This window comes from Aspergillus pseudoviridinutans (genome assembly GCF_018340605.1).
Source record: "Aspergillus pseudoviridinutans IFM 55266 DNA, scaffold_4, whole genome shotgun sequence".
Classification (NCBI taxonomy): domain Eukaryota; kingdom Fungi; phylum Ascomycota; class Eurotiomycetes; order Eurotiales; family Aspergillaceae; genus Aspergillus; species Aspergillus pseudoviridinutans.
The window spans coordinates 3,965,968-3,986,098 of record NW_025091284.1 but is presented as its reverse complement, the minus strand read 5'-3'; the positions used below and the strand labels follow the sequence as shown (position 1 = coordinate 3,986,098).

Below are 20,131 nucleotides of genomic sequence, written 5' to 3'. Positions count from 1 at the left end.
CGTCCTTTCTTGGTAAGGTACTTGGAAGTTGGAAGTTGGAAGCTCTGTATCTACGCTAAAGTTACAGGGCACTTTATCTACGTTTTTCATCCAATGTACCAGAKATATCTATCCATCATCCAGAGGGGATAGATAGGATAGATAGATACAGGTACCTATGCTAAGGTATCTAGGCCTGCAGGGGCTCTCCGAGTTATATCGATAAACCCATTCATATGCAATAAATTACCCCTCCCCCTGTCGTTCAGCTGTATGACAGATCCAGCATCCAATTAGTGGCTCATATGCAGGTGACAATGACAGGCGTCTATCTACTCCATGCTGTGGTTCGACTCTAGTCTACCTATTATTGCGCTACATGAACAGGTCCAGTCATGTACTAGTATGGCTGCAGTCTGGAGATTATATCAACCAACAAACTACTGTGTTCCCAACCATGGGTTCGACCCTTCGCTCCGTTCCGTGTGCACTGTGCAGCGTACTACCAATGGATTGGAGGTGTCACATCCATGGATGCATACCTAGGGATAGGAGAGCTTCAAAAAGTACCTGCCCATCATCAATCTCATTCTGCACCTTCACCAAGTACTTTAAGCGAGTTTTGACATGTCCCAAACACAGACCGTAGGTAAACTAATGGGGTGACGATGAACTGCGCGTTACGCCCGTTAATTATCTAGACTAATCTCCTCCGGTATCTTTTTTTATTTGATTAAGTGTTCGGTACTGAGGTTTTGGAAAACGCCTAGTCTAGTCTAGAACCCTTCATTCGTTCCCTCGCGTTTCATCTTCGGCTAAGGTAGAATGGGCGTGCTCCACCCAAGGGTCTTTTCTAGCGTCCTATTCCGTAGTAGTAGGCACTGGCTACCCATGTCCGAGGGAAGGAGTCATTTTTTTGATCATCTCTCCTCAAATACGGAGTACTCGGAGTACTCCGTAGTAGTGCGTACTCGGTGCAAATTGATCCGGTTGCCTTAAATGACCAATTCCAGGCTTGAAATGTGACGTACCTTGCGTCGGGCGACGGCTGCTCCCGTTGAACAGCTCTGGTTATCCCTGTAGGCTGTAGGCTGTAGCACATTATCGGTTCATGCTCGAGTACGGGGTATTGACCAGATTCGTTGAAACTATCTAGAGACCAAGCTAGAGGCACACGCCCTTCTATGCCCCCTTGAGATGCGTCGGTTGTTTCTTTTATAGAGGAATCGAAACGGCGGTACTGGAAACTGAGTCATGCATTGAGTCGACAAGGTATCATCTGCGTGTTGGAGATAATATGTCGGTCGGAAATTCGCGCTGACTTTGGCGTTAAGCTAAGCAGACACTGCATGCATAAAATTAGGCGCTTTTTCTGCCTGGTCATCTATGACTAACTTCTGTATTCTCTAGTGCTGGAGTATCTAAAGAATATGACTCGTACTCTTCACACGCTTGTGCGAAACGTAGCAGCGCCGGCCCTTCGGCGCAGGGATAGTCTGAGTGCGTCCGGGTGCTCCCGAAGACCGAGAAAGATGGTAGAGAAGCGGGAAGTGAAAGGTGGACAAGGGTCCATCGAGCCCGACCGTAAAATGCCAGTAAGAAGCCAACCACAGTCGAGATACCAGGGTGCTGAGGCACGCAGACAATAGGACACCCAGTCTTTAAACTTTCACATGAAGGAGGACGCTGAGATTCTTCCGCGTCCCTGATTCTCGCGCAACGACTGCGCACCAGCCATCACTTCTTCCAATCACGCCTTTTACTCCGATGCATACTTCCTCGTCCAGTCCCTGGCAATCTCCTCGTACCGCTTGGGATCATTCTTGTACTGCTCCGCGATCCGTCCCTCAACCGCATCGTCCGGCATGGGCTCTTTGAGCAACTGCCGCGCGAACTCCAGCACAGCTGAGATCCGCGAGCTGGGTTTCCATTCGTCGGGCCGCAGCATGCCTAGACACATGCTCCCCTTCTCGTCATTGGTGACATTCGGATGGTAGATCTTCGTCGCGAACGAGACTGTCGGCGGTTTGAAGGGATACTCGGTGGGAAGGACGAGCTTGACTTGGAATTTGCCTTTCTGTGGTTTTGTTGACGATGGTTAGCGCTGCATCCTGGCCAGGAGCGACATTCATCGCGTGGTAGCTTACGTGGTATGGTGAGCCTTCTGGTCCCTCCATGTAGACTTTCCATTCATACAGGTTCGACTCGTCCACCAGCTGGACGGTGATGCCGGCGGGAGGAGACTCTGTAAGCTCGGCAAGTTCCTGCAACGCATTAATCCGTCAGCAAGCAAGTAGAACCATACAGAATTCGAGGGCGACTTGATCACATACCTTAGCTATCCGCTTCTGACTACCCATGTTCGCGACACTTCACCAAGACTGGGACAAACTTATGTGGAACAGTAGAGCGCTAAAAAGCTGGCGTGAGGATCCCGTTCCTGATTGTAGATAGCAAAGATGAGTACCCAGGAAGAAGCTGCTCGTGATATGCGTGCAGCGTAACAGCTCCTGAGCCCCAACTAGCTCACAAGGCGGGGCCGTGACGGGTAAGCGGGGTGGAGTTTAACATCGGCTTTTTTTGACCTGAAGTGACGACAGTCAGTTCCGGAGAGTAGGCGGTGGATCATTTCTAACTTCGCCAGTATAATTATTCTAATTATGCTTTTATTGAGGACCCCGTGCCTGATTGAATTCCTTGACAAGGCGAGAAACTACGACATTTACGTTGCGCAGATGCAGTCTGCAGTAGATGATCTAGTCACATATATCGGCCACTCTGGCTGTTCTTACAGAAATTCCGGGACGGGACACGTTACAATGACGGCAGTGTAGTCTTCGGCCGCATACTTTCAGGTTGGAGGAATCAKCATAGGATGCCAACTGCAGTCGCAGTCCAGCCAAGAATCACCTTAGCAAAGTAGACGCCAATTTATTCAGTAGACCAACATAAGCTATTGTTCCCGTTGCAGTATGACCATCAGACCCATAATACCAAGCAAGACCGTCTTGAGCCACGGGTGCTCACTGAGCATAATAGTCACATATCCCACCATGGGCATATACCCCCGCACACTGCCAACAATATCCTCCTCGCGATGTAGAAAGTCCTGGTTCTTCGCATACAGCTCGGTATCGTCGGCAATGTTATTGTCTCCCTTGGTGAGAAGCATGTTGGGAGGAACGGAGGCGGCCCTATAACAGATCCGCCGGGTCAGTAATTGTTCGCTGATGACAGAACGGGAAAACCAAAACGCACTCTGTAACCTCCTTGACCTTCTTCGCTTTGCCTTCGATCTGAGGGAATGTTCTAACGACGCGATGCACGATCGGGATGTCCTTTCCCCGGACGTTGTAGACCACGATCTCACCTAGTTCTGCCCGCGGGCTGCGATTCCACAAGAATAGCAGGTCGCCTCTTTGGAAGGCTGGCTCCATGGATCCGGAGAGCACGACGACAATGGGTGACGAGCTCGCTCTGTAGATATTCGAACTGAAGGTTAGTCTATTGAAAGCTGTCMTTCCAAGACTGGTACTGACGTGAACACGGAGAGGCCCTTCCACAACATAAACGCTGTGGACAGAACCAGCGCGAAATTGAGGACTTGCGCCAGAGATTGCCGCGTGCTAGACAGATTTGACGATAAAAAAGACAACATGGTGACGGTTGTATATGGTCTGAGGGAAGGGTGAGCTTGGCAAAGGAGGCGACGGAGATGCTGCGGAGGACGAAGCTAGGTAGCTCAGTCTTAAATGCCAGGGATATCAATGATAAAATTGAATGTTCTTGAAAGCTCAGAATATATCGTCAAGCACAATAGGTTAGTGACAACCAATTGTCGACAGTTGCTCGACTGGTGCAAAGGGAGACGCGAACAACCTGTGAGTTTGTCTGAGCTAAAGGCCATGTGGTTCAAAGCTACCTTGGCGTTGCGGGAGATCGAACATCTTCGTTATCGATAAACACTCCTTCAGCCACACTCAGGTTGGTTAATTTTCCATCATGCGTCAGTTGAAACAAATTGATTGGTATATTTCCATTCTATCTAGATTGAAATATGATTATGCTTAGATACTTCAACTTGCGATAGTACGATTCTGGGAATATATTGTGAAAGCATGCGATCTATATACTCCACCCAATATATAGTGCAGACGAACAGCTGATCTGACGCAGAAGAATATAACAAACAAATGTGCAACGTATTACACAAAAAAAGAGATAATTACAAGAAAGAGACGGGAAAAAATGGGTAAAAAAGGCAAAGAGAAGAGTGTGCGAAAGTCTCACACTTGGGCAGGGGATGATGACTCTTTCTGGTTCGCATCGAGAACGTCCCAGTACTTCTCTTTCCTTCCTTTGTTTGCGATGAGGCCGATCAAGTCAAAAGGATCAATGAAAGTCTGTAGGAATGGTCGACCGTCTTCGAATCCCGGGCCTTCGATCTCTGTCACCCCGTCTTTCGCGAGATAGATGTTGTTCGAGCGTGGGAGCCATTGCATGGGATGGAAAACATTGAGTAAAGTGGTGTTTGTGAACATGACAGCAGCCTCAAACACCCAGAAGAACCATTCATCTTTCAGAATGGGACTCAAATCCGAGACGTTGTAAATGTTGAGGCTTGCAGTTGTGAAGTACTCGACCGTTCGGTAGATGGTTCGCACCGTGATAAGTGTACAGCTGCACAACAGAACATACAAGGGACGTTTGAACTTATTGCTCAAGACACCTGCACGGCGACAGTTGAGGTAGAATTTGCTTGCAAGGGCGACAAATCCCACCATCAAGGCAATCTGCAAAATCAGTGCAGCCTTGAGTAGCGCTTTGCCAGTATTCTGCTTGCTGATACTATTGTCTGAATTGGCCACCAGAACAGCCCCATTCGCTGTAATCGCCTCAATCACAAGTCCCACGGAAACAAAGGTTGAAAATACTCGGCCGGGGTGAATTGGCGAGTGGTAGGGGACATAGTAAAGAATGCGACCCAGGGTGAAGAAGTTGGCTCCTTCGTAGACAGGGCTATGAGAGAGTCAGGCATCGCGAGCGAGAACAATGCACAATAGACAGAAACTTACGGTCCCACCAGCAAGAGAACATTACTCGCAATGAATATGCCTAAATCGTCCCATTGACCGAAAGCGCCAATGGCCCGCATAATGAACCCTGCTGTGAAGAGTGTAGCGGACCATGGCAGCAAGCCTGTCACCTTCCACGATTTGTATTTGCTGTGGCCGAGAAATCAGTGCTTGTCATTTCATCTTGGAGGCAGCTCTGTCATACAAACACTGGTAGATGTGCGTGAGACCCGACGCAGCAAAGAGCAATGCGAAGGCAATAGGAGCACCCTTATTTGGTGCATAATACCAGTAGCTTCCTTCTTCTACATAATGTTAGAGATGGTAGTGGCCATACTGACGAGTGATCGAACTGGACTTACGGTGTGGTGATCTCGCTTCTAGCATGATGATGCTGTATGGGGAGGCACTCGTTTCTGATAGAAATTGGTACAAGACAGGAGTAAGAGAAATTTGAAGACTCGACTTGCAGCAGCCTTTGGATTATCACGATGTCGTCTAAGATATTGAAATTGCGATGGACCATAGAGGCCCTTTATATAGCGAAGCCCTCATGATGTCGCATTCATCGTCGCAGCCCAGCGCACTTTGGCGAAAACGAGGTGCCAAAACCGGTGTAGCAGCTTATGCGATAAAGGCAAATAAGCTACATCGTTTACATGCAACTGACATTTCTGGTTCAGCTGGGTCGAGGCGCAGTCTCGCCCAATGCCCAGATTTGTGGCTTATAGCCATTCTCTCGTAAAAACATATCTCAGGAGTGGCAATCACTAGCTGCCAAGAACGATGACCATGGCGTAGAATACGAGCAGCCAATTTGGGGTTGGTGTCCATTTACTTAGGCTGGTTCTTAATCCAATGCTCCAACGTGCTTCAACCAAGCGCGATGCTGATTCGAAGTTAGGCGAGTACGAGCGGGGCCGAGGATTGTGAGTAAAGCCAAGCCTCGAACCAACGGGGCAGTCAGCCTAGGCTGCAGGTCATAGACATCGCGATTTGCGGGCCTTGGGAGTAAGCAGAGGACAGGCTGACCTTCATACTCTTAATTGGTTTGACGAATTGATGAAACTGGTGGGACACATTGGAATTTTAGGTACTGGGACAGGCCAGAGATGGAGGTCATCTTCTGGCAGCCTGAAGAAGATGGCATCTGCGGCTGACTTCCCTTTTGGGATGTGTTGTCTGGACAACCAAATACTAACCCGATTAGGAAAGAACTGTATCGTGCCTGCCAACTGTGGAAACCATCCAGGGCTGCTGTCGTCAAGTCATCACTCTTTTACTTTGGTCCTCGACCTCATCTCACTCAAAGGCGTCCGACCAGCACCTACAGGGTATCGCCATCATGAGTACGGCAACAAGACCTTCACAAGCCTCCCTTTTTCAGGTCTATCTGCGACTTCGCCCTCCCGTTTCGCAGCACCAGGATCCTTATACTGAACGCTGTCTCGTGATCGAGTCTCCAGAGGAGAAGACCAACAATGCTGAGAGTGATGGAGCGCCCTTGGCTCCTGTTCCAACACACATTATACTACAGCCACCAAATGATGCCAGGAAGCGTGCGGTCGAGAAATTCGGTTTCACCAAGGTTTTCGACGAGTCGGCTTCCCAATTGACTGTTTTTGAGGATACTGGGCTGGAATCGTTGGTCAGAGGTGTACTTCTTGAAGGCAGAGATGGGCTGGTTGCCACGCTGGGCGTCACAGGGAGTGGAAAGGTGCGGACGATAAAAGGCCCTGTGTGATTGACTGGAAAGAGAGATACTAATGGCTTTCCTGTGCAGAGTCACACTATCCTCGGCTCAAAGACACAGAGAGGTCTTACACAAATGAGCTTCGACGTTATCTTCCAGTCCCTGGACTCAACAATCAAACCACCCGACAACTCCATTAGCCCAGTCCTCCTGTCCTCAGTAGCCGCGTCAGATGCCTCGGAAGCCCAGTTGTTCACAGCACAGACATTCCTTGAAGCGGTATATGGCGATTGGAGTGGCGATCGTGGAAGAAACTCTCGAGCACAAACCCCCATGAGCTCGTCCCGGGCCGAAACACCCATGACGGTACCGTACCCCATTCCCTTGAGCCCGTTGGCAGGAATTCAAGCATTACGTCCATCAATTCCGAGACCCGCACCGAAACCCTCTATTGGCCCCTCAACCCCTCAATCCCCCTTCAAAGGAGCCGTTTCCCCTGGTCCGCGCCTCACCTGTCGTACTGGTCCAACGGCTCTCTTCAAGGAGAGAATCGGCCGGATCATCCCAGGTTCCCCCAAAGCACCTTCATTCACCGCCACAGATAGAGACCCAATCGATTATGCTAAACAATCTTCTCACATACTTCAGGAACCGACTCCTGCCCTAAACTTTCCTCGTCGCAATATGCCTCAAAAGCCCAGCGCTTTGCCTCGTTTGCCGGATGTTAGCCACTTGACCGTCGAACTAAACCACAATTCCGAATACATCGTCCTAGTTTCAATGTACGAGGTGTACAACGATCGAATTTTCGACCTACTTTCGCCTGCCGTCGTACCCGGTCAAGGAAGTGCCATGTCGCGCCAAGGAGCAAATGCCCAGAAAGACCGCCGCCGACCCCTTCTGTACAAGTCGACCGAAGGATCCCCTGACAGAAAGGTCGTGGCCGGACTCCGCAAGATTGCTTGCAGCACATACGAAGAGGCTTTGGCAGTCCTCGAAGTCGGGATGACCGAGCGTAGAGTGACAGGGACTAGTGCTAACAGTGTTAGTTCCCGGAGCCACGGATTCTTCTGTCTTGAAGTTAAGAGGAGGATGAGAAATAAGAGGACAGGAGAAGAAACATGGATTGGAAACACGCTCACTGTTGCAGATCTTGCTGGTAAGTCACTGAGAAACCGTTTGTCATTTCATTTGTAACAAGGCGATTGTAGGTTCTGAGCGGGCGAGAACTGCAAAGACGGCGGGATCTACTCTGGCGGAAGCCGGTAAAATCAACGAGAGTCTCATGTATCTGGGACAATGTTTACAGATGCAGAGTGAAATCCAAGAAGGGAAGGTGGGTTTCGTAAAGTCAATGATGTCTCTTTCCTCGCTGACTCGGAATAGACTGCTCTGGTGCCTTTCAGGCAGTGCAAGCTGACGGAGTTGCTGTTTTCGAACTCCTTTCCCTCCTCAAATCAGATGCCTGGTTTCAACCGCCACCCGCAGAAAGCGATCATGATCGTTACAGCTGATCCATTGGGTGATTATAATGCGACATCGCAGATCCTACGTTATTCCGCCTTGGCTCGCGAAGTAACCGTTCCCCGAGTGCCATCGGTCACCGAGTCTATTCTGTCCAGCACGCTGGGCTCCTGCAAAGGAGCCGCCAGTGGACGCAACTCGCCCAACCTAGCCTTGAGCGAAGAGCTTGAGAAGGCAGCTACCGAGATTGCACGACTAACTTCTGAAAATGAGACCTTGGCCGTACGGCTTGCAGAAGAGGAGATCATGAGAGCCGACCTGGAGATGAGACTCAAGTCAAGTGAGGAGAAGTGTCTGCTCATCGAACAGGAGGTGCGAGAGGAATGCTGGGCCGACATGGACGAGCGAATGGAAGAGGAGAGGAAGAGGTGGCAGACTGCGTTTGATGAACAGGTGCGTACTCGATTTTGGGCTGGTATTTGACTGCGGCTGATACATTCAGGTTGGCCGCAATGATGAACATCTTGATAAGAAGATTGAATTGTTGTCTCKAGGATTCCAAGGTAAGATCGTCGCCCACAATCACGTTGCGTCAACCTCAGCTAACATCTATAACTCAGTCTATGAGGATCCTGGCTCAGCTACCGATCAGCGAGTAGAAGAACTGGAACTGGAGAATGATCAGCTGCGAAGCAGGATTGCTGCCCTGGAGCGTGAACTCATGGGCCGCTCACCCACCAAGAAGCCGAAATCTAAGAACGTACTGGAGTCTTCACATGGTTCCAATCACCTTGGTCGTGAAAGTGACATCGAGAGCGCACTTCTTCGTATGGACCAGCTGAAATTAGCTGACAGCATGTTCTCTCCGGCCGCTTCTGGAAGCTCATCCCCCGGCAAGAAGCCAAGAAAGATGGCAACAAGAAAGTGGGATCTTGCCCCTGAGGAAGATATCTAGTTTCAACAAGATTTCGAAGTCAGGTCTTCGTTCGAATTTGTCTTTTGGGCGGAATACCTTGGGTCTATGATAGAAAGGAGTTTTGGGCGTTGATTGATCGCTGGAATAGTTGAGATACCATCGTCAGTTATTAATGTTCGCCTAATATACATGGCTTCATACACAATCCCCAACGCCATTTGCCATTCACTCGTTCAATGCGCCCAAACACGCTTCACATCATACAATAAGAACAAATAGGCCACTTGCATATAATAACAGTTGAGCCAGGTAGGCGATGTTGCTGCCGCAGTCACTGCGCTCATGTCTCCATTGGGTCAGCTTCGGAAGCATTCTCCTTTGCCGGATCACCCTCGGTGATCTCAGGATCTTCTGCCTCGTCTTCCATATCTTCCGTCTCTTCCCCATTACCTTCTCCTTCTTCTAGACCCTCCTCGTCGCCATCATTTTCATCACGCTCAAGATCTGCTTCATCACCTTCTTCTCCTTCTTCACCTTCACCTTCTTCTACTGTGGTCTCGCCTCCCCCTTCGACTTCGCCCAGGTCAGCATCGCCATCCCCAACCTCATCTGCCGCGTCACCATCCACGCTGGCGGGGACGGACATTTCTGAATCAGGATCCGCCGAGATCCGATCCCGTAGATTAGGGAAGAGCAGCTTGCGCTCCGACGCGAGCTTCGACAACTTCTCGTCATCAATTTCGCTGAGCTCGCTCTCATCGTCGGCGCTATCTTGAATGCTCTGGGGAATATCGCTCCGCTGACCTGTTTCGAAACTGGTCTTGCTAGGTTGATGTTCAGAAGGCGCGGCAGGCTCAGATGTAGCGGGTGGCTCCGATTCCGCAGGCACCGATGTCTTTGCGGCTGGGGCACGCGGAGTGAGTTTGCGGTTGACGATCGTTTCGGCTCGCTTTTGGACGTCCCTTCGGGCGATGCCCTTGGTGCGGCCTCGAGGCGCGGGCGCTTCCGAGGCAGGGGCCGAGTTCGGGGGTGTTGGGGTGTCGGCGGCTCCGTCGCTGGTCATGAGCAGGTGGTCGACTTTCATTTTCTCTTTGTTTTCCTCGTTGGCTTGTTCGAGGACTTGGGGCATGTTGATCTCGTAGAGGCGGGAGTATAGGTCGGCGATGAGGTCTTCGAGCAAAGAGACTTTCATGAGGTTGTTGTTGAGCTTTTTCAATTCGATAGCGTCGCGGAGCAGTTCCAGTAGGACTTGGCTTCCCGGTGCCAGCTGGGAAAGATTCTCCAGGCGGGCTGTGTTGGCGACGAATTCCTCCCATCCGATTGGTTTGAACACGTTCTCTTCGTGTCCCTCGTTGATGCTGCCTGCTCTCCGAATGACCTTTGCGTATGTAAGGCAAACATCCTCCCATAGCTTGGCGTGGTTGATGAAGTCACCTTGCTTCTTTCTCACGCGACGCAATAGTTGATCCAGATTGGCTCGGTCATTGAGTTGATCAAGCAGACTAACGAAGAAGTATACATATCGGGCAGTATACACGAAATGTCTTCCAGGACGCTCGAACTCCGGCCTCCAGACCTGAATAGTCATAGTCTTGGTAAAGATCTGCTGCGTAAGTTCACTTTTAGCTGCTGCTGCCGAGGCGGCGTCCTTGGTGTCGTCGTATGTAACGTGTGCGGCCCGGACAGCCATGCGATGATGCCAATTCGATTTATCCGCATGCTTCAAGCGCCGGAGTACCTCCAGAATATATGGTTTCCATCCAGCCTTGTCTTCGGGGGGCTGGACTTTACGAGCCAAGGGGGTGGCCATGAGTGTTTGGCTTCCTTCAGCTGGCTGAACAGATGGTCAATATGATTGTAGATCACGAGGAATGGGAAAGAGCACATACCGTGAGTGTGCCTCGGTCGACTAGTTTATGGACGATCGAGACCAGTTTGTAATGCGGTTCAAAAATAGGATCCGAGCGCGAATCCTTGCGTTGCGGAAGTGTATCGATGGCATCAAGTAGCGAATCCAAAAGATCATCAACGCTGATACGCTGAGCACTTCCTCTCACAGATTCGTCACAACTGAACATCTTCCAGAGACACTTGCTCAACATGTAGTGATTCCTGCTTCAATGTAAGAATTAGGCTGGCCTAGGAACAGCCGATGAGTACTTACATCCAACTCTTGGGTTTGTCAATGGTTGCGCGCTTAAGAAGGTACCTTGCCAAGTTCCACACGGAGTACAGTCTCATCTCCTTGAATGGTTTCCCTTGGTACATTCGCTGGCTTTCTTCGTTACTGTAATGACGAGTAAAATCTGCTAGACTGAAGGCGGCCATAGAAAGGGGTTCGCGGGAAGACGAGTAGAGCCGAATACCAAAATCAGTGTAGAGCTCAGACAAAGTCGCTCTGGTTTCAGGAGTCGGCTCGGCGTTCCTGATTGCTGTCGCAACTGCCATTGCATAGCAGTGGACGGCGTTCCGTTGCCAAGTCACCAGCTCAGTTCGATTGTTGTTGATCTTCTCCGCAGACCAGGTGATATCTTCCTCCAACTTTGAGTCATAGGTCTGAGCAAGGCGGTACCAGGACTCCCATCGTCCAGTACAATGTTCAAGATCTTGTCTGAAGAAGCTGATAGCTTCATCAAGATCGGTAGTCGGCACCGGATTCAGGCGCTTCTGAGAGCGGAACTTGGTCAGGGCTGCGTGGCCCAACAGGAAATACCATCCATTCTGGGCAATGACCGCGCTCTCGGTAGGTACTGGGATCAGCGGGAGATCTGCAACACCTCGAACTGCGCGGAAGAGTTCAGTCGGATTGATGGGTGACTTCAAGTAAGCCGACAGGATACGCTTGTTATATGTGAGAGGTGGTGACGATTTTGTCGTTCCAATGGCTTGCTGTATCTTCTCAATTGTGGATTTCAACTCAGACTTTGACAAGTCCTTGATACTCATGCGTTTCGCTAGTTTCATGACGAAATCAATCATCTTAATAGCCGTTGAGCGATCTAGCTTTTCCGGCAGACACTCATGCTCAAACAAGAGGATCCCCGACGGAGACAAGTTGATGCCGTAAATATCCCAAAGGATCTGGCAGATCTCAGACTCGTAGTCTTCCTTCGACTCCAAGCTGAAGAATTCGGCCTTCATCAACTTGAGGAACTGCTTGTTGGACCGTTTGCACATCTTACGAACGCCAAGAGCATTGTGCACAGAGCGTAGGAAGAGAATACGGTCCTCGAGAGGAGACTCGAAGAGATCCCCATTCTGGGTAATGGCTTCTTTAAGGAGCGTGTATTGTAAGATCCAACAGCGAACCTCCATCTCCCTTAGCTTCTCTGTGAAGTTTCCCAAAGATTTAGACAACGAACCACGCACGGAGGACGATGGTGTTTGCCCGACACGGACGGAGTCCTCGTAAAGAGCAAAGCTGTGCAGAAGATTTGTCAAAATTGTCAGGGCTGACATGGAAGATCTCAGATGATCCATATCAAGACACTCGTACGCTTTTTCAGATTGCTGGAGGACCAATGTCACCAGCTTGGTTAGAATGCGGTCAAGAGATTTGAGCCATCGAATCAGCATTATTTCTCGGTGCTCGTTACTTTCTTCGAGGTAGGAATTGCCAAGAAGTTCTTGAATTATCGTCTCAACACTGCGTAGATAGCAAGAGACTACTTTAGGGGGATAGTCGATCGCCTGATAGGCATCCCGAAGTCTTTGCCACAAGAACAGTTTTAGCATAGCATCTCCTCGGTCCAAGAATGAGCGCATCTCCTTCAGCTGTGCCATTGACTGTGAAAGTGACTGGTCATTTGACTCGCTCTCCTCGGAAATTTCAACAGACGAGGGTTCTATAATCGGCTCAATCGTTTCGATGAGTTCGACAGGATCCTCCGAACCAGGGGTGAAAATCTTCATGAAGAAGTCCATGGAGTTCAATTTTGAGATTTCCTGATCGATCGCATCGGCTGACAATTCAGGCATCATCGCGTTGTTCATAAGATGGATCTCTGGAATTCTCAGGCGATGCAAAATTTCTTTCAACTCTTGAAGACATAGCAGTATGTGCTCACGATGAACATCTGGCTCCATATTGGAATGAAAAGTCGACGCCCATATATGGCGAAGAATAATGGTGTTTTGGCTATCCTTTTTTGCTGGGCCATGATCTAGATAGTGACTCAAAACTGTCCTTGCAAGCATGCTCCATCTCATCAGACGATCCCGTTGCAGAAGTCTTGTATCMTGGTCGACCTCACTATGGGGATTGTTAATGGAGGCATAAACGTCGAGGTGAATCTCGAATATTGTCTGGGCCATCTCCAAGTAAGCGAAATGTTCACGGGTATACTTAAACGGCTTTTCCGGCGTATGGTTGAGTATTTGACGTTCAGTTTGCTCAGTCTGTTCAAGCATTTTTCTGAAGATGTACTCGTCGTCTCGTATCAATATCTGGACCACTTTTTCTTTGAGCATGTCTGGCCACTGAAAGGCTATGTATGCTGACTCCATAACTGGCCATTTTTTGGAGCGCGAGTTCTTCCGCACAGGCGACTTCCCATACACCGGCATCAGAAGGAGTTTGAGCCAGGCAAAGACTACTTCATGAAGTTGGAGCCATTCGTCATTGACACCCTTCAAAAATTTGCTCAGAATCTTGTCGTCCGTAAAGCTGGGCTTGAGTCCGGGTTTGCGAGCAGATTTCCTCGAATGCTCCAGGAAGATGGCCAAGCCAGAGTTGTCCATAGCTTTCATGTCCTGGAAGGTCGATGAATCATCTTGCAGCATTGCTTGGGATTTTGCTTCGTCCCAGGTTTTGACGATACTGTCCAGATCTCGGTACAGCACATGTACCGCTGATGTAGGCTGATTGCTCGATTTTTCCAGGGAGGATTTCGAACAGTTCGCTGAAGCCTGTCTCCGCAATTCATCAACACTCTCCAGCTTGTCGACTCCAAGTTTGGACAGTAGGGGTCCGACTGTGTCAAACATCCATTCGTCGGCTTCAACGTAAGTTTGCAAGCGATCCTCGTAGTATTTATTCTGATCGAAAGAAACCTCATCAGGCTGGAGCGAAGTTTCTGCGATTGAGTCTCGTAAGCGGGTTCTTCTGCTCTTCGTCCTGACAGGTTCGGCTTGGTAGTCCTCGTTCGCAGCGGACGCAGACGACCTCTTCCGACCAGCACTTGATGGGTTAGGCTCGCCTTCGTCAACATTTGGGACATCCTGCACGGTGGCGCCGTCATGTTGCCGCGCCGATTGATTCTCAAGAGATTCCATAAGTTGTTTTTCAGCTCTTTGATCAATGGACGATTGATCATCAGCGTGTTCGGAAATCGAGCCAGCGCCGTGAGACTTTTTGGATGTCTTAGGTGCTGCGCTTTCAGTTTTGTCTGCTATATCGACATCCTGTTCTGGTACCTGATGAGCAGGCTCGTCGTCCTCCACACGGGAAGACTGATCCTGATCTGCGACTTCCCCAGCGGTCGAAGATTGGAGATCCGCCGTTGAGTCTGGCATCAAGAAGCTAATTGAAGTCCCAGGGCCAAATTTTGACGCATCAAGCTCCGTGTCAATGAGAGCCTGAAGGATGGAGTCGCCCACAGCAGCCCACGTATGGGACGCAAGGGTCATTTGATAACGAGACGCACGAAGGGCTAACGGACTTTTGGAAGAATCCTCATTCCTCACATGACTGGGAAGAGCTGGAAGATAAGGATACGGGTCCTTTTGACGTTCGAGGAACTTGAGAAGGGCCTTCTTTGGTTTCTTCGATGGAACCTGAGAGACGGATAGATAGTCGTCGAGCGCCTGAAGGGCCTCCCGGAGGTGGCCTTGGGCAAAAGTCTCGTCCAAGCCGAGTTGATCTGTCCGAACTTCTAAGCGATTTTCGTCATCTGCGAGAACGCTTTCCAAACAGTATCGAGCTAGTCTGTAGCTGTGCAGAGCGCTAGATAGCCTCGCGCTCCGCCTCCAAAGATTAAGATCGGTATCATCGCGTTCCAAAGCTTCGGCAAAAGAAGCTAAAGCGGCGTGCGTACGCTTGTTCACTTCGGATAGAATTTCCTGGGCTTTGTCAGAAGTACTGGGGTTCTCTTGCAGAAAAGCCTGCAGAGAATCAAGCGTAAATTGCCCATGGTTCTTATAGGACAAATAGATCGTCTGTAACAGAGTGCTAGATGTCGAATCATTGATACTGAAATCTGCAAACGTCTCTGCGGCGCCGATTGCTGCGACATCATCATCAAGATGTGCCTCAGAATCTTGCAGAGCAGATCTTTTAAAGTCGGAAATCGATTCGGGATATTTGAAGATTTCCGAATTGAGGAGAGCCTCGTAGGCCTCCGCAGCTTGGGCATAAAACTGTGGACCCTGCGAGTGTAGCTTGAGGGCGTTTTGATAAAGCTTCAAAGCTTCTTCAATCTGTATCTCCTTCGTATCATCAACCTCTTCTTCAATTGCCTCGTCAGGCTCAATGTTCAACGCCACCCAGCTCGACATGATGGCGTCTACGCGGCCCGCAAAAAGGTCCCTGACACCTGTGATGAATGGGCTATGATAGACAACATTTCAGACTGATTATTTCAGCCTCAGAACAAGGAAGCTTTTCAAGCTTAGTTGAGAGGATCGAGGTGCGGATGAAAGTGGTTTAATTGGCGACACGCATCACGCGTTTACCAGGGATCGAATTTTCCCGAAATAGGATAGCCTGGATGCCTCAGTGCCCAGGCCCCAATTTCCAGGCGGCCGCAGGAAAGATATACGGGTCTGATCGGCGTCCCTTTATTACGGATTACGACGACTGGGAATAATCACCGAGTCTGCAGCCCATCTGCGACTACTGCGCCATCTGACTCTGGAAAACAGTTAAGCCGCATATTACTTCCCAGTGTCTCTGAGTTTGCCCCATAAGCGGAATTGACTGCGCACCTGCCAGCGCCATGGTTGCGCCAGCTGTTCCTGAGTATGTTGCTTCCCCCTCAATTTACGTGTTCCTGCGGAGAGGCTTGCTCTTACGCCATTGCTTTGCGATTGAACCCCCTAACGTGCTTCTAGGATATACGAAGAGGATGAGATCTTTGCTGCTGTCGATGCGCGAACGGAATCGCTCCAGAGTCTACGAGAATTAGGTCCCCCAGATTTGGTATACTTGGTCAAGCAGCCGAAGACCAATGCAAACCGGCAGGTACGTTTGGTCGCAGTAACCTTCTTCTATATGGCGCCGACTTAATGGACAGTCTGTTTTCAATTGCAGCAGGCTAACTAGACTATAATGCTCATAGACTGGAGTTTACCATCATGTCACCGGCGTCGATGCTTCGTCCTCCGCCAGCCTGGCCGCCTACGTAAACACGCTTACCTTTTCTCCTCTGGATAAGACACACAAGGTGGTTTCTGGAATCTACTGGTCAGGAACTTTGTTGAACGGACTCGATGGTTCTGTTATGGTTAACTTTTGCGCAGTTGTTACAATGCCTTCTCGCATCTCGATATGCGTGTCGAAGTGAAGATACCGGGGAGTCTGGAGAGCTATTGCATCGATGAGCGAGGCGATAAGCGTGTTGCTACGGAGGCCCTGTGGCTTGAGACCTTCCTCTGCGGTGTACTGAGAGCATATTCTTACGCGGACGACGGTAGTGGTGATGCCATCAGAAAAATTGTTGGTGTCCGACGATTCAACCCGGTAACCAACACGGAGATGGAGCATAAGTTCCTGGATGCTGCGGAGAGACTATTCTTCCTTGGTGCGCTGTCTTGGCAATTCTGCACACACAGACATAGGCTGACAATCACTTATAGGGAGGCAGCTCAGCTCCGATCCAGAAACTCAAGTACCCAGTACCGTCAGCAACCATCTCACAGCTGGTCTCCTCAAGTACATCCAAACAACCGGCCGCTATACCTCCGGAGTGAATCTGTTCGAGAAACTTCGCACACGAGACGTAGAGGTTTCGTCGTTGTTGGCAAGGGTTCTGTTAATGGCAGACGAAGAAGTACAGGCTGTACGGTTGATGTATGATGCTTTGCAAGACGTGCCAATGGACTATGCACTACTTGATTGCCAAGCAGCGTTCTGCATGAGCAAGGGAGAAGGTGAATTGGCTTTGGAATGCGCAAAACGTGCTGTGACGGCTGCACCGAGCGAATTCAGCACATGGGCTCGGCTGGCCGAGGTATACGTATCACTCGAGCAATGGGACTTGGCGCTCCTTACCCTGAACTCGTGTCCCATGTTCACATATCAGGACAAGGACACGCCTCGAATGCCCCAGCCGTCACGCATTATGCTTCCTATTCTTGCAGAGAGCATATTGGATGAAATCGACGAGGGACAACCTAAACAAGGAGACCCTCACGACTATATCCATCCGTCGCTGAGGAAACTGCATGCTGCATCATACCAAGGAACATTTTTGAAGGCCTACAACCTACTGACAAAGATTGCCGCATCGATCGGCTGGGACCAGCTACTCAAAATTCGCAGCGAGGTCTTCGTCATGGAAGAGGAATACCGAGTTGAACGCCAGCACTCCACATCGAAACCTGGTAAAACTGACTCTGTCGCTGAGATCCAGAGTGCCGAGACCAATGGTAACGGTGAGAACGGAGATGGCTCTGGGGCCGAGGACGTGGATTCATCGGCCGAGACTGCAGCCAACGGCAATGGAGTGAACGAAGAGCAAGTAGAAAGTTCGATTGAGAAACCAGAGCAATCGATGGCATCAGAGGTCGTCAAGTCAGGCAACGATGATGTAAGTTCATGTACCTCCTCTTTTACTTCTCTTCTTGGATGTTGATGTCGAATTTCTAGGCCGACCCGTCGCATTCTTCGTACACACAATTCAAGAACAAGCGTTTGTGTGAGCGCTGGCTAGATAACCTCTTCATGGTCTTATACGAAGATCTGCGCATCTACACCATCTGGCGCACGGAGATGGCTCAATTCCGGCAGCAAGCGATCGAGTACAAGAAGTCGGCAACCGAATGGGAGATCCTGGGCGAACTCGCGGAGCGTCTGCATCACTTCGACGAAGCGATCGAAGCTTATCAACACTGCCTGTCTATTCGGTTCTCGCCCAAGGCCATGCGCGGAATCCTGAAGTTGTATGAAAATCGAAACGACACCCGAGGCATGCTAGGCTCCCTGATTCGGCTTATCGCATGGCAATATCGCTGGTATTCCGAGGTATGTTTCAGCTTTGAATTTTACTAGCGCAGGTCTGATCGCACAATGACTAACTATGTATGCAGTTTTCTCCCGACTTACTCTACCTCATCCGTAAACTCATTGAGGACGAAGGAGCCGTCAAGGTCCGCAGCATCGTGCAGGCGACTAATCTGCCACAACCTGTCCTCGACCTCACCCACCAATACTGCCAGCTCTGCGCGACCTTTCGCAGCAGCGGAAGCGATGCCTGAACCTGGGATTCTCGCTGCGACGCGATAGTCTACAGATATACCTTGTCGCCTTAATTACAGTATACATATCCTCACGTATAGCGAATAAAGCAGCTCCGCCTTCAGGTGGCTATGTAATTCTCAGAAAGTGCACGGGTTGGGAGGGTAGAGGCAGTTTAAATAATGTGACGATTTCATATAGTTACCTATTTTTTCATCTAGGGACGGGTCCATGGACAGCAGTGCACGCTGTGGATGCTTCTCTGCAGGCAACCGGTGCAGTGCTTTCAACATAGATAGGGTAGTGACCTCCCATACATCCACTTCAGACCATACACTAGGTGAATCTTACATCGCACATCAAATAGTTGTTCAATCCTCAATTCAGCTCATCGAATTAATCCAGATATATAGTTATCCTGAATCTGCCCTGAAGCCAGTATCCGCTCACCAGAAGCCTATCGCTACAGTAGGAGAATAAAACTACTCGTCATCCTCCTCCCCAACGTCAACCTCGGCCTCCCGGGGAACAGTGCTCCCCTTAGCCTTGGCCGCCGCGGCAGCAGGACCGCTGGTTTTGGCGGTGTCCTCTGGCTCTTCCTCTTCTGGCTCGCCTTCTCCGTCTTCTTCTTCATCCTCCTCTTCAGCGGGGACGCCGTTGCCGTTCTCTTTGGCCTCGACTTCGGGGGCTGTCTTTCTTCGCTTGGAGGGAGGAGCTGAGGATGAAGAATGTTAGATAAAGCGTATCGACATGGACTGTGACAGGGAAGAAATAGAAATACCTTTGACCTTGGCTGGCTCTTCCTCTTCCTCTTCTTCGCCTTCGCCTTCTTCGAACTCCTCTTCTTCTTCGCTACCTTCTTCCTCCTCGCTTTCGCCTACGTCGGATTCTTCGTATCTAGAGTAGGAGCAAGAATTAGCTGTTTATCCTCGTGGATGATGTGTGAATCACAATAAGTGAAGTGGATGAGCGTCGATGACGCGTGACGATGCAAGATCCCAGATGCGACGGGTGTCGTTCAGCGCATGGCGCAGAGCGCAGAGCACGCGATAGGTGTATGAAGTGTGCAACAGCAGAAAGATAACAAACTTACTCTTCTTCCTCTTCGCTTTCGTCGCTAGGAAGCGCCTGGAGTTCTTCCTCCTCCTCGGCTTCCTGCTTTCTCTTACGGGTGGACATGGTGATTTAGGATGGAAAGTGGCTTATGTGAAAGAGAGAGAGGGAAAGGCCGGGTCAATGGCAGAGAGGTATAGATGGAAAGGAAGATTTAGAGACCCGGGAGCGTCGGGTAATAGCAGAAGGGACTGAGACTACTTGAGAGGAAAGGAGAGGACAGAAGGATGGGAAGGGAGGAAGAGGAAAATATAGAGGGAAAGGCTGAGGAGAAGGGTAGGGCGCAGGGAGGTCTACCTAGCTACTACGGCTAGAGATTAGGTGGTAGCATAATCCTCAGAACCAGATCCTTCCCCCAAGGGGGGGAGGGGAACGGAATGAGCGGCCATTACTTCAGCAGACAGGGAGGGAGGAAGAAGCGAGAGGGGCAAAGACAAGAGTTGCCGGTCAGCAATGACAGAAGCATGGGCAAAGTCCAGCCGTAAGGAGCAGTGCGA

The 20,131-nt window shown here is 50.1% G+C and overlaps 7 protein-coding genes across 7 annotated transcripts; 2 read left to right on the top strand and 5 right to left on the bottom strand.

Moving 5' to 3' along the window:
• Positions 1 to 1,738: 1,738 nt before the first annotated feature.
• On the bottom strand, positions 1,739 to 2,339 carry Asppvi_006808 (putative ubiquitin conjugating enzyme (UbcB); the record flags this gene model as incomplete). Its single annotated transcript, XM_043302706.1, has 3 exons — positions 1,739 to 2,056; positions 2,127 to 2,243; positions 2,313 to 2,339. The coding sequence occupies 3 exons, from the start codon at positions 2,337 to 2,339 to the stop codon at positions 1,739 to 1,741; spliced, it is 462 nt and encodes a 153-aa protein (XP_043158641.1).
• Positions 2,340 to 2,932: 593 nt separating this feature from the next.
• sec11 (signal peptidase complex catalytic subunit SEC11) lies at positions 2,933 to 3,637 on the bottom strand (the record flags this gene model as incomplete). Its single annotated transcript, XM_043302705.1, has 3 exons — positions 2,933 to 3,173; positions 3,238 to 3,456; positions 3,519 to 3,637. The coding sequence occupies 3 exons, from the start codon at positions 3,635 to 3,637 to the stop codon at positions 2,933 to 2,935; spliced, it is 579 nt and encodes a 192-aa protein (XP_043158640.1).
• A 628-nt stretch (positions 3,638 to 4,265) lies between these two features.
• Positions 4,266 to 5,441, bottom strand: Asppvi_006806 (putative RTA1 domain protein; the record flags this gene model as incomplete). Its single annotated transcript, XM_043302704.1, has 4 exons — positions 4,266 to 4,998; positions 5,055 to 5,204; positions 5,260 to 5,359; positions 5,417 to 5,441. 4 exons carry the CDS (start codon positions 5,439 to 5,441, stop codon positions 4,266 to 4,268), a joined length of 1,008 nt encoding a protein of 335 aa, XP_043158639.1.
• Positions 5,442 to 6,399: 958 nt separating this feature from the next.
• Positions 6,400 to 9,166, top strand: Asppvi_006805 (kinesin family protein; the record flags this gene model as incomplete). Its single annotated transcript, XM_043302703.1, has 6 exons — positions 6,400 to 6,771; positions 6,838 to 7,906; positions 7,959 to 8,083; positions 8,134 to 8,664; positions 8,714 to 8,774; positions 8,832 to 9,166. 6 exons carry the CDS (start codon positions 6,400 to 6,402, stop codon positions 9,164 to 9,166), a joined length of 2,493 nt encoding a protein of 830 aa, XP_043158638.1.
• A 301-nt stretch (positions 9,167 to 9,467) lies between these two features.
• On the bottom strand, positions 9,468 to 15,622 carry hir3 (putative transcriptional corepressor of histone genes (Hir3); the record flags this gene model as incomplete). Its single annotated transcript, XM_043302702.1, has 3 exons — positions 9,468 to 10,961; positions 11,017 to 11,239; positions 11,292 to 15,622. 3 exons carry the CDS (start codon positions 15,620 to 15,622, stop codon positions 9,468 to 9,470), a joined length of 6,048 nt encoding a protein of 2,015 aa, XP_043158637.1.
• Positions 15,623 to 16,062: 440 nt separating this feature from the next.
• Asppvi_006803 (ChAPs family protein) lies at positions 16,063 to 18,541 on the top strand (the record flags this gene model as incomplete). The annotated part of the gene is made up of 7 exons (XM_043302701.1): positions 16,063 to 16,085; positions 16,178 to 16,307; positions 16,405 to 16,529; positions 16,586 to 16,866; positions 16,922 to 17,874; positions 17,934 to 18,308; positions 18,374 to 18,541. The coding sequence occupies 7 exons, from the start codon at positions 16,063 to 16,065 to the stop codon at positions 18,539 to 18,541; spliced, it is 2,055 nt and encodes a 684-aa protein (XP_043158636.1).
• A 462-nt stretch (positions 18,542 to 19,003) lies between these two features.
• Asppvi_006802 (uncharacterized protein) lies at positions 19,004 to 19,700 on the bottom strand (the record flags this gene model as incomplete). Its single annotated transcript, XM_043302700.1, has 3 exons — positions 19,004 to 19,236; positions 19,303 to 19,418; positions 19,615 to 19,700. 3 exons carry the CDS (start codon positions 19,698 to 19,700, stop codon positions 19,004 to 19,006), a joined length of 435 nt encoding a protein of 144 aa, XP_043158635.1.
• Positions 19,701 to 20,131: the final 431 nt, after the last annotated feature.